We start from the raw sequence: 17,088 nt of genomic DNA, 5'->3' as shown, positions 1-17,088 counted from the left end.
TTTTTTCTCACAACCTTTAAAGAGGCTGAAGTATGGCTGAAGGCTGGTTAACAACCTGGGCTCTAGCACAGTTAAAAATCACATAAGAAAGAATGATTTCAGAGTAGGAGCCGTGTTAATCTGTATTCGCAAAAAGAAAAGGAGTATTTGTGGCACCTTAGAGACTAACAAATATATTTGAGCATAAGCTTTCGTGAGCTACAGCTCACTTCATCGGATGCATACAGTGGAAAATGTAATGGGGAGATTTTATATACACAGAGAACATGAAACAATGGGTGTTACCATATACACTGTAACCAGAGTGATCACTTAAGGTGAGCTATTACCAGCAGGAGAGTGTGGGGGGGGAGACCTTTTGTAGTGATAATCAAAGTGGTCCATTTCCAGCAGTTGACAAGAATGAACATGGGGAAATGTTGGAATTAATTTGCAAACTGGATACAATTAACTTAGGCTTGAATAGAGACTGGGAGTGGATGGGTCATTACACAAAGTAAAACTATTTCCCCATGTTTATCCACCCCCCCTCCACGCCCCCGCTCTCCTGCTGGTAATAGCTCACCTTAAGTGATCACTCTGGTTACTGTGTGTATGGTAACACCCATTGTTTCATGTTCTCTATGTATATAAATCTCCCCACTGTATTTTCCACTGCATGCATCCGATGAAGTGAGCTGTAGCTCACGAAAGCTTATGCTCAAATATATTTGTTAGTCTCTAATGTGCCACAAATACTCCTTTTCTTTATAGGAAAGAATGAGTTTGGTAGTGACAGCCTTTAACCATTGGACAATTCTCTCTACATCACAAAACCATCACGGAATTGGGCTTGACTTTGCTTAGGGTAGACCCAGGATTTAAAAGCCAATTATAGGAGCACTGAAAGCACTGGGGGTGGGACAGGCCTTGAAGTGCAGAAGAGTGTGCTGTGTCTAGCACGGTTTAGAGTTATCAGTTCTTCACCCATAGCTACCATTTATTCCTAGAGAAAACATACTTAAGAAAACAGAAACCTGGAAGCTGTGCCTAAATTGCATTTTGCTGAGCTTCATTTGCTTAGCATGTTGAGCTACAGCTACACATGCTTCATTAGAGGTTATTCTTTATCCCCACCCCATGCCAAACCAATCAGGCTTGATGCAAAAGGCTTTATAAGGCCTGCCCTAAGGCCTCAGAACAGCTGTATCCCACATCTGCATCCCCAAGGAGATAGTAGACCCTGCCTCCCAGGGGGAAGGAGAGGGGGATGCAGCAACGGCGGACCTATGTAGTGACAGCTCCACTGATCCCACCCCACCCTTTCTTGGCCCACCTGAACATACTCACAAGTCCAGCTGAGCAGTAATGTACAGGGAGCCACTGCGAAGCTGGACTCTGCAGCATGTGGGGTGAGAGGAGGCATACAAGTGACTGTCCCACGACCCTCTATCTTGGACCTTCCTTTGCTGAAGAGGAAGGCTGTTGTTGGACTCTTTACTAAGAGTCTGAGGATTTACTAAGAGAGTTATTGTTGTGCATCATGACACAACCAAGATAAATGTTTGTTGAAGGCTGTAAGTGTGAGGTTGTGGGGTTTGGTTTTGTTAGGCGTTGTGGTTCCACCCTTCAGGCGTCCTTGCTTTCGATTGGCCTTGTCCAAAGTAGGTCCAAAAGGGTTCCCAGAAACCCCCCACCCCCTCCCATTCTTCCCTTTTGGAGACTCCATAACTGCGTTCCCCTTAAGCTGCTTTACTTGTGCTACCTTCCCTGTGTGGTTGAGTGTATGCAAGCAGCCTCCATCAGAGGCCATCACCTACATTATTCCAAGGATTGCCTGAGGAAAAATGCTTATTTAGTGAGCCCATATCCCTCAAAGCCCAAGCACATTCCTTCCATAACCTGCAAGGCTCCACTGATCAGGATGTAAGATATCCAAGGCTGATCCTAATAAAACTCTAGAACTCCACAGCTACAAATCACAGATGGGCTTATAAGTGTGTAAAATGAGCGTGAAACTTCCACTCTCCACCTGCAATTAGACAACAATGCGTCATCACAATCTTTCCACGTCTAGCCACCGTAAACATCAAAATGTCCAAGGAACTAAATTTTGTATTAAGGAACCCTGCTCTAACACAAGTATGGGTGATGGCGCTGAAGGTAGTTAGAGAATCATATCTGCCTCAACAAGGAGCAATGCCATAGTCCAGGCATCAGGAACAAAGAAAGAAAAGAAAAGAAGAATTTTAACATCGAACAATCACAAGGCAAAAGTATTTTTACACCTAGAAAAGAAAAGTTCATAAGGGTGCACTTTTCATTATCTGAACTCTGTCTGTTATAGCCCACTGAAATCAGTGAGGGTGACAGCAAAGAGGGGTAAATTACCCCTTCCTCCTCAGAGTAGCCCAACCAAAAGAGCATATATGTAGCAAAATTTTAATGAAATGCACTAGATTTGGCTCAGTTCACGTCAGCAAGGCAACAGGGGAAAGTCTTTCTACAAGTCCTCCAAAAAGTTTTGGCAGTGGAAAATTTGTAACTTAGGTCTAATCAGAAAAAAGGGCATATTTAAAATACTGAAAATACCATTGATGCAAAAAGATTGAACTGCCAGTCACATGTACAGCTTTTCAAAATAACTTCTACAAAATAATCCCAAAGTGATCATTCGATAGCACGTTCTCTTTCCTGCTCATTTGTAACATACTACAATTACATGTATTTGTATGGGAATGTAAGTCACAGAGTTGCAAAAACCAAACAAATAAGCAATAACAAAACACAACACCTTCCACACCCAAGTATCAATCACTGCCAGCAGCTAACGACCTGAGGCAAAACTGAGAATACTTAATGTGACTAAGGAAGCAATGAGCATCTTTAAATTTTCAGCTACTATCAACTGTATTTAACATATACAGACCAATATGTTTAGAAAATAGCAGCGTTAGGAAATCAGTCACTGTCTAGCAGTTAACCAATCAGAAAGCAGGTCACATCTTGTTAGTTGTATCATATACATTAAACGTCATGAATTCTCTGTGGGTTAGCTGACAATTCAGGCATGTGTATTTTATTTTATGATAACCTCGTGTTCCCTTAAAGAATTATAGTACAACAAATAGATTCATCTTAAATTCCACCAAAATCCTTCACTGGGGCTCTTGACACAAATTCACAGGGCACTTCCACTCTACAGAAGGTTATTCATTCTACAAGATTTATACTTCTTAAAGTGTGTTCAGTGCATCCACAGTAAACTACTTTGGAAAAACTGCAGCAGGAAGCATGTGTGCTGCACAGACACATGGGCAGAAATGCAGCCTGATCCAGTCCACACACACTTTTCACTCCAATAGACCAAAAGTGTTGCTTCATTAAATTTTTAAATCAAAAAGTAGTAAAAGTATTTCTACCACTTCTTTTCATTTAGCATATTCTTTAAAGGAGCTGATCTCCATGTACAATTCAATATGTACAAAGCAGTAACAGACTACACAAAGCATTACAACAGTACGTTTCTAGGTATTCTGACAAGTACATGATAAAGTCATGAACTGATCGTTTGTCTTGATAATGGCAACTCTTTTCTAAACATGCACATATTTCAGTATCTGTGTGTTACGCACATGTGTTCTTTAAGGGCTGCTCTTGAATAAGTTTTTTAAAACTCTGCTTCTGGTTGCTGCTATCTTTCATATTTAATGTTAAGACTTTGAAAAACAAATACAGGTCATGGTTCACTTCCCTGCAAAGGAGAAGCTTTAGTTTAGTGCAACTGATCGAGGAATACCTTGCAACATTATAGCTGTAAATGCCAACAGGACAGATCCTGAGCAAACACACTTAAGGAAAAGGAATTTTCCTCAGATTGGCATCAAACCTGAAGTGCTGTACTGTAATTTCAAGATTTCAGCCTATACTGGTATCTACTCAAAGAGTTGCTCTGCGTGAAAATATAATGAGGATTACGCAATTAAACTACTAAATTAATTAGGGTGTTCATTCCTGTGTATATTGTGCTGTCTAATGGGACGCTTCAGCCGGAATTCAGCCTGAAACCTATCACAGTCCATGCACAGTAAAACAAGGCTGAGGGACTTACCTCTGCACGAGACTGCAGCCTCTTGTTCATTTCATAGATTCGGTACTCTGGTTGCACCATGTATGGTGAGTGTCTCCTATAAAATGGGCCAAAAGGAGAAGAATAGAAAGGGTCATGTGGTGTGCTGGACATCTTGCCTGCTTGCAGAGAATCAAGCTACACAGAGTATCATCAACATCCATACAGAGCACATGGGCTGTGTGTTCTTCACAGTACAAAGTAGCAGCAGGCAGGCACACAGAGAGAGAGAGAGAGAGAGAGAGAGACATACACACAGACAGACGCACAGAGGGAGAGAGAGAGAGAGAGAACACACTGGCTGGAAACTGCTGTTGGAGCCCTTCTATAGCAGGAGACAGAGAGAGAGAAGGGGGGGGGGGGGAGAGAGAGAGAGCACAAGCTCCAGAGAGAGAGAGAGAGAGAGAGACTGGATAGCTTCAGGCACCACTGCTTGTTTTTAAAGAAGCAGTTTGTGAAGGGGTCATTTCCTGTCCACACTGTAGACTACTTCAAAAATATAATTTTCTTCTCAGTCTGACAGAGGTCTAAGGTTTGGTTTTAATTTTTCCCAGCCAGGACCCCTTAGGAACCTGGTAGCAAAGGCTTGTTAGCATATAGGTGGTTTAACTGCTGCCTGAGCCAGTACCCTAAGAAGACCACACTTGTATAATATCAGAAATGTGATGACTACAAAATACATAAACAAAGGCCACAACAACATCATGCATTTGGAGCCCGGTGAGTCACTTCTAGAAGACTGTAGAGATCTGGCAGTTCCAAGTGTTTGTGTTTATCTCCAGTGGTTTCAACAGCCTATTACTCTTCTGCACGTTTTTTGCTTTTTACATTTCAAATCAACAGTTAAAGGACTGTAAGGGGGTTTGGCTCACTGTTTCACCAGAGACTAAAAAACACTGTGGAGAGAGAATTTGCACAGAGAAATAATCTCAGTAATACACTTCACGCAACAGAGAACACTCAAATGCTAACAACATAAACCTCCCAGATAGATATAAAAAGCAAAGAATTGGGGGGGGGGGTGTTTAAAGGGGGGGGCTATATAAAATAACTGCTGAAAAATCTGTTAAGCAATAAATTATTATAGATAATCTAATGGATCATTTTAAAATAATAGATCCAGTTATTTTCCAAGACTGTTTAAGTACATAAATCTTTGACCAATTGCAGTATATTATAAATGGAAGAAATCCAAAACTGCCCATGGGAATCACATCTTAAAAGTGATGGGTGAAATCTATCTGACTATTAAATTCATATGAAAGTTCTGGAACCTGTAGTGTGTGGATTAAAAAGTGTTTAATATATAGAAAACTGAAATGGGTTAATCTACTACATGGGAGATTAAAAGTTTTGGGGAGGGAAGTTTTTAATACCCCTGTAAAAAGCTTGTTGAGGCAAGGACTGTGTCTTTTTATATTTTTGGAAGGTACCATGCAGATTTACAGCACAGAAAAATTGTAAAAATTATAATAAAGAGGGCTGAATTAATCTCTGGTGTAATTTCATTCAAATCAGTGGAGTTAGGGAATCAGGGATGGATTTCGCGAATATGAACAAGTTAATGACAATATGAGCATTTTCATACTGCTTTTCATGCATACATCTCTCAGTGCTTTGCAAAGACAGGTAAGTAGTATTTCCCCCATTTCACAGATGGGGAAACTGAGGCACAAGCAGTCAAGTTTTGGCTGGTTTCCTGTTTATAACCATGGGAAACATTTTAGCGTCACCCAATGCTATCAATTGGTCCTAGGTTCACTAGAACTTTGACATGGACTATACTTTGCCAACTTTAGTCAGTGAACCTCAGTTTCAGGATTAATTATGAAAATTTCAGATTATTATTGGTCAAGGAGGGGTGAGATAGGAATCATCTTGAATGCATCAGTAATAATGTTTAGCAGAAAATTTTCCATACATTTTGTGAGATTCTATAACATGTTGCCTATTGAGTTGGTTTGTGGACTTCCCACAAACCTTCTGTCACCATGCATAAGGACTGGCAGACAATATATGGAGACAATGGGTATTTTACTTCCTCTTTTAATATTCACTACATATCTATATTGTATTGGTGATATCATTTCCAGAAAATGCTGATCAACTGGCAAGGGCCACACCAGTGTTACACAAACAAAGTCTGATTCAATTGTGCTGCAATGACAATGACATTACCATATAACATTCAACCGGTAGACAACTAAGGGCTTGTCTTCACAGTGTATTAGTCTGCACTAAAAGGGTGTAACTTCTAGTGTGCATTAGTATGTTGTGCACTAACTGGCCCATGTGCATGCTGCTGGCGCACACTAAAAGTTCCCTAGTGCACAATGATATCGTCCTATTTTAAACAGAACTACATTAATGCGCAGTAGGGAATTTTCAGTGCACACCAGCAGGGTCCACATGGACCAGTTAGCAAACAACATGTTAGTGTGTACTAGAATGTACATCCCCCTAGTGCAGAGTAGCACACCATGTAGACAAGCCTAAGTAAGTGTGGTAAATGTATAAAGTGGATGCAGCCATGATACAGGGTTTTTAACTACAGCAGAACCTCAGAGTTAGGAACACCTCGGGAATGGAGGTTGTTCGTAACTCTAAAATGTTCCGTGACTCTGAATAAGACGTTCCGGACTTCAGACACTGGGGTGGTTGGGGCTGTAGCCATGGGGAAGGGGGGAGGAGAGGCAGGGCTCAAGCTGGGGGGGCTTGGGGCTTTAGACCTGGGAGGAGTGTTGGGGGTCGGGACTTCAGCCCCCCAGCTCCGTTTTTGGCTTCTGCCCTGCAGGGGGCACCAGAGCTCAGGGCTGCCCACAGCTCCACTCCCAGTGTCAGTGGTGGGGGGGGCACACCAGGGGCTTTAGCAATGGGAGGAGCGCTGAGGCTGAAACTGGCACTCCCCTTGTAGCTAAAACCCCAAGCCCTGGCGCCCCCCGCAGGGCTGAAGCCTCGAGTCCCAGTGCTCCCCCTGGCCTAAAGCCCTGAGCCCCAGTGCTCCCAAGGGTCAGAAGCCCCGAGGTCCCTTCCCCCGCCTGGAGCCCTGACTCTCCAACACACACCCTGTGGCTGCAGCCCCAAACCCCTCCTCCCCCACTGAAGCCCTAAGCCCCAGGGCTAAAGCTCCAAGGCAGTACAATACTTTCTAGTTGATATTTTTAATTTATTTATTTTGGGGGGGGGGTGTTTTGTCTCTGCTACTGTCTGATTGATTACTTCTGGCTCCCCAGGGTGTCCGGTTGACCGGTAAGTCCGTAACTCTGGTGTCCGTATCTTTGAGGTTCTACTGTACTTCTCTAGCTATCCGTATTGTACTGTAGCAAATCCCAACAACCTAACCCAGAGCCTAAAACCAGGGTGACACAGATGTCCAGAAAAAACAACAGTTTTAGTTCTTCAACCAATTACATACACAAGTGATTTTTCCCTTCTGTAGGAAAACCTGATTAACAAACCCCATGTCATCAAAATCCTCAACTAACTGAAACTCTGTCATGTTTCCCCACAATTTTCATATCAAATTGACCAACATATAGGATCTTCACCACATGCTGCGCTGGAGGGTTTTTAACCTGCCCTTCAGATGTTTCTGCATGGGAACTGCACTTTATTTGCAAATTAAATCCAGAGGGGGGAAAAAAAGAAAAAAATGTTGCCAGCTCCACTGACAGCGTGTGCACTATGTTTCATGGTTAAAAGGCTGAACTTCACACATTGGGCAACATTTATCAATTTTGAGGAATTTCTGCCCACTCCAAAATTCACCATTTCACAAAACTGCGTTTTGCAGCAAAATGACCGTTTTAAATTTTGCTTGTTTCTGCAAAAAAAATACGGAATAAGTATCATGTTTTGCTTTACTGGGAACCTTGACAGGGAGAGAGCTTATGCACAGAGCTCTAATGATAGGCAGAAATGTGTAATTTTTAATACCACCAACTGATTTATTGATATATTATAAAACCCCTATAATCCACAAGCAGCAATTCAATCCCAGGCTGGTTGTCTGCCACCTACAACCTCTCACTGCTTTTCCACTTGCAGGTTCTCATCCTGACTAACATCATGTTTAAACCAGTAAATTAAAATACAAAATGAAGTAAAAAGTAAAAAAGAGTTACTGGGCCTGGCAGACAATTTGGAGAGGTATCTGCTGGGATCTTGTCTCTTTAAAAGTTCTGTAGTTCTGTGAATGACTGACAGTTATGGGGCGTTCGGCTAGTACTTCCCCTTGGACTGATTACAAACTAAGGAATAACTCAGAGAAAGCAGCGAGTGAGAGAAGCTCCCTGATCTGAACTAGCCTCTGAACCGAGACTTCAGCAAACTAAGACACTCCTTAATCTGGAAAATGGGTTTTCTGAAGCAGAGAGAGGGCATAGGCAGACATGAGGAAGAAAGCAGCCAGTTTCCCCAGTCCTGAAGATGAACATCTCCACGTGTCTGTCTGTGAATGTATGTGATTGAAAGAGAGCGCATGCACAGAACAGTGTGTGTGTGTGTGTGTCTCTCTCTTTCTCTCTCTCTCTCCCCCCAGGCCAGAGATCAGAGCCCCATGCACTTTCAAAGTGTCTAGAATTGAGATTTCTTTGTCTCCATTACCACATACTAAAGAGTTTAAGTTACCTCAACCAATTAGATGCTTAAAAAGCAGAAGTGTGAAAGTTAAATTAATGCAGGAAAGGAAATAATACTTAAGTACAGGGAGGCCCCAGTCATGGCCTGAAAAAAAAAACTGAATTGTGTAGAAGATGAGAATTGTAAAAGCTGGCAAGAGGGGAAAAAGGCACCTTTCATGTTTGCTAGGGAAAGTATACTGATAAACTAAACAATGGCTTTCAAATATTCAGAGGAGCCACAGTATAGTAATGAGCTGGCTAGTGTGTATGTATACTACTGCCCTCTGCTGGATGGAATCAGAACTGCTCCACTGTATGTCATAGCCCCTATCTTTTCCTTTAGTTCAAACAGTACAAACCTGTGTTTTTTGAAGTTTAAGGGTCTCAGTTATCCTCCTCACTGCCACCAAAAGTTCAGAGTAGTCTTTGTTGTGCAGTGTGATGACAGCTGCGTAGTATCCAAGGTTTATTACAATATAACAATTGATACATTGGCCAAGAAGCACCGAGGAAGAACTTTCTTCAGGACAAAAACCAGGAGAGAAAAGGGGTGAACGGGAACAATTCATTCATCCATCCCTGACGTTTGTGCTCTCACACATGGTCTTTTGCAGCCTTCTGGTTGTTGCTATTATTAGAAGCCTGGGGGAGTTATGTTTCTACCCTGCCAGTTGCTGATCATGTTCCTGCATAGACTGCACTGGAACAGGAGCTGTTCTGCACCACACACATACACACCTTCCATACCACAACTAGACTTTTGAAATTATTAATAGTCATTATCTAGCACTGCACAGGTCTGTATACATTAGAGTAAGACAGTGTCCCTGCCTTCAAGAGCTGACAATCTAAGTACCTCTAAAGATTGCAATAATTTGTTTTTTTTTAAATAACTGGTTGGCAGTAACACAGCAAAGTGACATAGTTGTAAATAAGTCTGATTACTGATGCATCTCTGCTTGGTATGCAGCAGTCAGTTTGTTAGTACACAAAGTTTATTTAAGGTGATTTGTAATTGAAGGAAGGAGGAAGAAGGGCTGTTCTCCTTTAGCTAAAGATGTATGGCAAATGAAGATAGTCTAACTACAGGTACCTGAAAACAGAAGTCTTGCGATTATTAATTTATAGGAAGGACTGAACAAAGTGACCTGTTCCACCTTTCTTTTGTTTATATAAAAGTTTAAGTCTTCCCCACAAGAAAAGAAATGGTGGCAAAGTTTTTTTTATTAGATCTGTCAATTAATCAAATTGGTTAGTCTCTAAGGTGCCACAAGTCCTCCTTTTCTTTTTGCGAATACAGACTAACACGGCTGTTACTCTGAAACCTTACAAATGTAAAATATTTTTGTTACATAACTGCACTCTAAAATAAAACAATGTAAAACTTTAGCACCTACAAGTCCACTCAGTCCTACTTCTTGTGCAGCCAATTGCTAAGAGAAACAAGTTTGTTTACATTTACAGGAGATAATGCTTCCCACTTCTTATTTTTACAATGTCCCTTGAAAGTGAGAACAGATGTTTGCATGGCACTGTTGTAGTCGGCACTGCAAGGTATTTACATGCCAGATATGCTAAACATTCGTATGCCTCTTCATGCTTTGGCTACCATTCCGGAGGACATGCTTCCATGCGGATGACGCTCATTAAAAAAATAATGCGTTAGTTAAATTTGTGACTGAACTCCTTGGAGGAGAATTGTGTGTCCTGTTCTGTGTTTTACCCACATTCTGCCACATATTTCATGTTATAGCACTCTCTGATGATGACCCAGCATGTTGTTGGTTTTAAGAACACTTTCACTGCAGATTTGACAAAACACAAAGAAGGTACCAAAGTGAGATTTCTAAAGATAGCTACAGTACTTGACCCAAGATTTAAGAATCTGAAGTGCCTTCCAAAATCTGAGAGGGATAGGGTGTGGAGCATGCTTTCAGAAGTCTTAAAAGAACAATACTGATGCGGAAACTACAGAATCCAAAGCACCAAAAATGAAAATCAACCTTCTGCTGGTGACATCTGACTCAGATGATGAAAATGAACATGCGTTGGTCTGCACTGCTTTGGATTGTTATCGAGCAGAACCCATCATCAGCATGGAAGCATGTCTTCTGGAATAGTGGTTGAAGCATGAAGGGACATATAAATCTTTAGCGCATCTGGCACGTAAATATCTTGCAATGCTGGCTACAACAGTACCATGCAAATGCCTGTTCTCACTTTCAGGAGACACTGTAAACAAGAAGCAGGCAGCATTATCTCCTACCAATGTAAACAGACTTGTTTGTCTGAGCGATTGGCTGAACAAGAAATAGGACTGAATGGACTTGTAGGCATTAAAGTTTTCTATAGTTTTATTTTTGTACATAACTTTACATTTGTAAGTTCAACTTTCATGGTAAAGAGACTGCACTACAGTACTTGTATTAAGTGAATTGAAAAATACTATTTCTTTTATTTTTACAGTGCAAATATTTATAATACAAAATAAATAAGTTAGCACTTTATACTTTGTATTCTGTGTTGTAATTGAAATCAATATATTTGAAAATTTGGAAAACATCCAAAAATATTTACATAAATTGTATTCTATTGTTTAAGAATGCGATTAATCACACGATTAATCACAATTAATTTTTTTAATCGCTTGACAGCCTTATTTTTTATTAAATGAATTTTGGCTACAGGTCCAAAATTAGTTGACTGAACATTCATGCAATCAAAAAATGAAGTGTGTTTCGTGGCTACAGGAAATTTGCTTATAACCTAAGAAGTCTGGAAACAGTCAGGAAACAGAAACAATGCCACATTACCTATAGTAGCTAGCCAATCGCGTAGCTCAAATATTGAATTTTGACTGTTTCAGTAATGAATACTGCCATCAGTTACTACAGTGACAGGGGCCCTATAAATAGATAGGTCACACAGGTGAGATTAGCTACTTGCAAACAGTTTATAAGCAATCCAGAAGGTGAAAGTTGCATAAATTAAATCATTTTAAATAGTGAATATATTCAAAATAAATTGCAGTCCACCATTCACAAACAATTTGTGAACAGAAAAATAGCTAAATTGTTACAAAATGTTTGCCTGGCTCATCTAGCATATACTTTAATGTCTCTTGGTATGAATGAGATTTTTCCGTTATTAATTACTGTGTTCTCTCACCATTAGAACAGTGCAAGAAACTTTTGTAAAAGAGGGGAAAAACTAAATAGGAGCCTGCATGAAGGAACAGGTTTCAGAGTTAACAATGCATTACAAAGAATTAGGTAGCTCACACCTCTCAAGTTATTGTTTCAGGCTTTCTGTATACTCAGGCAGACTTAGCTGTATCAGTTACAGTCCGGTCACATTACAAGGGTTCTTTTCACATACATCATTGCTAGAAACACACAAACATATTCGAAGATGAGATTCTGATACCATTACATGACTTCAAGAGGTGGGGCCGTAGGTCCATTCCTATGCCTTAATCCAGCCCTGGTTGGGCATGTCTGCGCTAGAAATGCCTGTGAACCAGTGACAGCACCAGTGGGATTTTTTTTTTTAATTCCCCTATGTAGGCAAGGCCTTTGTTGAGAATAGAAAGGGAGTTGAAATTTTGCTATGCAAAATGATGAATGCTCAACTGAAGGAAGCTTTCAGCAAGCCTACAGATTTCTGAATAGGCAAACTGTCAGGTTTACATAGATTGTACATGGGCAGAAACCTACTGCAAGTAGGGCAGGGGAGGAAAAATGGGACTGATGCAAAGTGGAACAAGTGATAGCGAGGTGCTACTATGACGGGTCCTCTAAAAATACCGATAGATTAAGTTATCCCCTCTCAATGAAGCTGTTGTAGGTAACCCACTATTCAGTGTGCATTACACATCCCCCTCTGTGCCAGATGAACAGAAAACATGGGTCTATTACAGCTCTCAGCTACAGTATGGCTCTTTAGCTCAAAATGTGGAGTTTTATGCTTTAAGCTCTGGAAGCCTCAGTTCTGTTCTCAGTGAGCTGACCAAGACCTCAGCCACCTTACTATATTGTTCCAGTCTGGGAGGGCAGTACGTTCCGGAAGGCCTGATTCCCCCTTGGGTTGCCCCTGGGTAATGTGAGTGTAAAGTGGATATAAAAAGCTACCAAGTCGCAGATGACTGTGCAAGATAAGTGGCTACACATGGTGCAAGGGAGTGGAGAATAGGTAAACAGGGTGAAGTGCTGGCCCCATTGAAATCAATGGGAGTTTTGCCATTGACTACGATGGGACCATCATTTTACCCAGCGCATTTGCCCTTTTGCAGAGCCAACCTATCTACATTGGACTGAAAAAAGGCCTAATATTTAATTTATGTACAGTATGCATGCACAGCCTTTTGCTGCATTGTGACTCTCAGGGTAGCCATCAGGCCTGTTCTCCAAACTTCAGCATTTTCAGGGGTTGGCTCTCTCTCTCTCTTGTTCTAAGGAGCCTCTCTCCTACCCCCATTCCCCACCTTACCCCCCCATCTCTTCCAACTACTCCAACATTCTCTCTTTCTCTTTGCACCTTCCTTCACAGCATCCTCACCTGTCTCTTCTCTCCTTTTTTCCCCTCTCTCCTCAGTATGGGAGCTCCATCCCTTCCCCAAGACAGACCTCTCTGCTTCCCCCACCACCACCTACTGAGAGCTTGACGGCACCAGGGTCAAGAAGTTGGTTTCAGGGTTGATGTCACTGGTGGTGGTGTGGCTTGGTGTTACAGAACCAGCTGAGAGTCCTCCACTCTTTTCTGAGTGGCTGTTCAACTTGCTTAGTTCCACTGGCTTCTCCCCTGAGGTGAAGCATCCAGAAAGTAGTGAATGCTGAGCAGTCAGGCAGGGAAGAGAGAAGAGGGAATTTCAGTCACTGGCCTCCTGCAACCTCACCCAGAAGCTGAGGAAGTGAACAGCCTGGAGCAGCAGACACAAAGGAAAGTTTTGTTGTTTTTAATATTGGCAGATGGGCAGAGAAGCCAGAGAGGAGGTGAAGGAAAGAGGGAATAGTTCGATAGATTGAGCTTCCAGCCAAAAGATGAAAATCAGGTAAATCAGCACAGAACCAAGAACCAGCGAAATCCACATTTACTCTGGCACATCAGTTTCTCTTTGGGGAATCTGAACACGTTAAAGCAAGCACTGAAGCAAAATGCAGGTGGCATAATCACTCAACTTTAATGGGCAGCTTTCTAGAACGTGTGCCCCTTGCAATCTCTCAGGTCAGCCGCAAAGTTCTTGATCTTACCTCAGTCCCACGCAGGAATTAACAAAATCTGCTTCACTCCATACACTTATGCCAAAGATATAACCTAACTCGCAAGCACAGTTTAAGCAATCCTTTCACCTACCCATCCTTCCCAAATATAGGAAGGCACAGCCTGATTACAACAAACATAACGGGAATGCAGGGGGAAGGGCGTTGAAGTATGAGATAAGAAGAAGCTCACTATGCCTAGGGATCCATGTGAAAGCTTTGGCCTAATTTTCACCTATGAAAGTTCAGTATTCCTTCTTGTAGCCTTTTATTTTATTTAAAGTGAATTTTGTAATGTGGTATTACACCACTGTGGGTTCAGCTCTGCTGGCTACAGTTTCAAGCTTAACAGAGTGAAAGTCACCTCTGCTAGTTGATTCAGAATTAGAGTCTCTAGAAACACAAAGACCAAAGGTAGCGACCACACAGACATTCACAAGTACAAGGTCTGCTCTACACTGTTTTATTAAAGTTACCATTAAAGTTATGATTACCCAAGCATATAGAAATTCTACACAGACCTGTGCACAAGTTACAAATATAGTTATACTCATATCCTTAACAACAGCGTTAGGGTCTGATGGTCTCTCATGGTTTGATCATCAGTAGAGGGATGGTTCATGCTGGAGTCTCCCATAAGGAGCTCCATTTTCCCATTCTGGGCATCCCCTTTTTATAATATGATTCTGTCTATACCTACATTCTGCACATAAAAGTGTCGATCCTCTTTTCTCTTACTGGTCTTTGTCCCCTGGCTACTTAAGGGACCCCAATTTTCTATAGACTGTATAAGTTCTCTTTATTCTCATTAGCATTGACGCACAACCTGTATCCTGTGGTTAAGATACACATCGGAGACAGATGCGCCTTTACAGTATTTTTATGATCTAATATTAATCTTCTGGGTAATTTTTCACAATCTTACCAGTTGGAAACTCTATTCCCATAATCTTAGGGCATCGGGTTATTTTCCAGTCACTTATATCATCATTTCTTGTCTCCAAGGCCTAAGATAGCTAAGCTAAAGTCTTGCAGGCCTCAGCCTACAGGTTCTTGCATTTCAGCTTGTCTTACTCATATCTAATACTTAGTTCCTCTAAATACTGATCAATTGTGTACTTTTATAATCCTACAAATTAACTCTAATTAACATACAATGAATATGTATGATATAACATATTGATTAATCATAACATCACACAATAAATGAATAATTACTCAAATTGTTGTCTACATTCTACCACCATGCCACCCCAGTGCCGATTTACCTGTTAAAGGCCTCGTCCAGCGCTCAACTTTCAGCATATATCAGTAGGTGAAAGCTTACTGTATGAGCTAGATTGCATTGGTGCTGGCAAGATCTTGTACAGCTGCCGAGATAGGACTGAGATAACCAGGCTTTTCACTTTTGGAGTCAGATTATGTTGCAGGCGTGATATATTCCATCTCATAAGGGCAGAAGGCTGCCTATGGATCTCTTCTTTTCTTGGATGATGTTTTACACAGCAAAAGAGACTCAAAGCAAAATAGCTAAAAAAGCCTTATTTTCTCTAGGCTGCATATTGTATTCGGTATATATTTTGTTTACACTAGGAAATGACACTCCAATTACCTCTATCCAAACAACGCAATGTCTCTATTTCATCCTCTCCAAAGTGATAGCATGCCCAGATAACTGGCACAGACTAGTGCCTTATTCATGTCTTTTTAGAGCAAGGGTCCTGAATAGCATCGCCCAGATTTCAGTAGTGGATCATACTAAACCAGACCGGAGATGTGACTCCTATAAAAAGTGAACGGCAGAGGGGGACAACAACAACAACAAAAAGGCATTACATTAACAGTAAGGTCTTTGTTTTAATTTACAAAAGCAAAAGTACTCATCAAAGCTGCCGCAGGACCCATAGCTCACCAGAAACTACAGCACAACACTTCCCACTCTTCTGAGACCACCTGATACAGGAACATATGCAATGCAACACTTTAATTCTAGGGCTGAGTTACAGTTCTGCAGTTTTAATCCAGAATGTGATTGATTCTGTAGTTTTAAATTTAAACCTTGAATGGTTTGGGGAATAGGGAAAAGTTCTGGGGGAGAAACAAGGGACAGATTTTAAACCAGTTACAAAGTTTATTACTAAAAAAAAAACAGAATGCAATTTTACATTAACAGGATAAGCAACAAATATTTTCTTCAGTCTTCAGTACAACCTTCACTTTTTCCCTATAGTTTATAGTGTTTTTCTTTTATATAGATATATATTTAGACATTATATAAATATATACTATACAGGGGCTAGAACAGAGGAGGTAATGATATGTCCACAGTTAAAGTTGTATTGAGACTTGCCCTTACAGCAGGACCAAAATTCTCCCATTTCACACTTCGATTAAGTGAATTCAGACTAGGATTTCTAAGTGCATAAGTGACTCAGGAACACAAGTCCCATTGAAAATCAAAGTGTTTTTGTCTGAGCTTTTTAATCTCCCATTTAGTCTCCATATTCACTAACTTTTGCAGAGGAAAGATTTTTTAATGTTTCCTTGTAAAAATCTTGCCTGGATCAATCTTTCATTTTTAATTTTATTTATTGGCTGCTCCCTCCAGCTAAACAACCCTGGTCCCCAGAGACTCCAAACCTCCTACACACCCTGACAAAATCTCAAACAGTGGCTACTTTTGAAATATTAAAATTAAAGCTCACAGTGATTCCCTTATTCAGACGAATGGAGACAGCAGGAAAACTTATGGAACTGCTTTTCCAAGGCTACAGCAGACAGCTTGTATAGGTGTTTGTATCTCCCATAACAACTCTCCCTGCTCCTATGACCCTTACTAGCCTTATTAATGAAAAGTGTTCAAAGGGCAGGAAGGCAGGGAAGCCCAAGTTGTCAGGCACCCATAACTTAAAGCTCATACTTCTGCTCCATGAGGTATTTTCAGCTGGAAATCGCTCCATCTCCCTCTCCTCCCCTCCTCTCCCCCTCCCCATGTTCCAGGCTCTATCACTAACAAGAGGCAAGAAGAACGGAGGGGAGTTGCCAGCTGTTGCAATTTTATCATGAGTCTTGCACTATTTGATGTTTTTCCTCAAAGCCC

The 17,088-nt window shown here is 41.1% G+C and overlaps 1 protein-coding gene across 10 annotated transcripts in view; it reads right to left on the bottom strand.

Moving 5' to 3' along the window:
- The window catches only part of LDB2 (LIM domain binding 2), a 283,223-nt gene extending 278,787 nt beyond the window's left edge, over positions 1-4,436 (bottom strand). For 2 of the 10 annotated variants that reach the window (XM_074951643.1, XM_074951640.1), the window contains exon 1: positions 4,091-4,428. In XM_074951643.1, the coding sequence (XP_074807744.1) occupies positions 4,091-4,222 (132 nt within the window). In that variant the 5' untranslated portion in view covers positions 4,223-4,428. Of the gene's footprint in view, positions 1-4,090 lie in introns of all 10 variants that reach the window. The other 8 variants (XM_074951639.1, XM_074951645.1, XM_074951638.1 and 5 more) reach the window with 7 other exon arrangements.
- Between the last annotated feature and the right edge of the window lie 12,652 nt (positions 4,437-17,088).

This window comes from Natator depressus, chromosome 4 (genome assembly GCF_965152275.1).
Source record: "Natator depressus isolate rNatDep1 chromosome 4, rNatDep2.hap1, whole genome shotgun sequence".
NCBI classification, from domain to species: domain Eukaryota; kingdom Metazoa; phylum Chordata; order Testudines; family Cheloniidae; genus Natator; species Natator depressus.
Note: the sequence above shows the minus strand (reverse complement) of the source record. Positions and strands in the feature narration are given on the sequence as shown.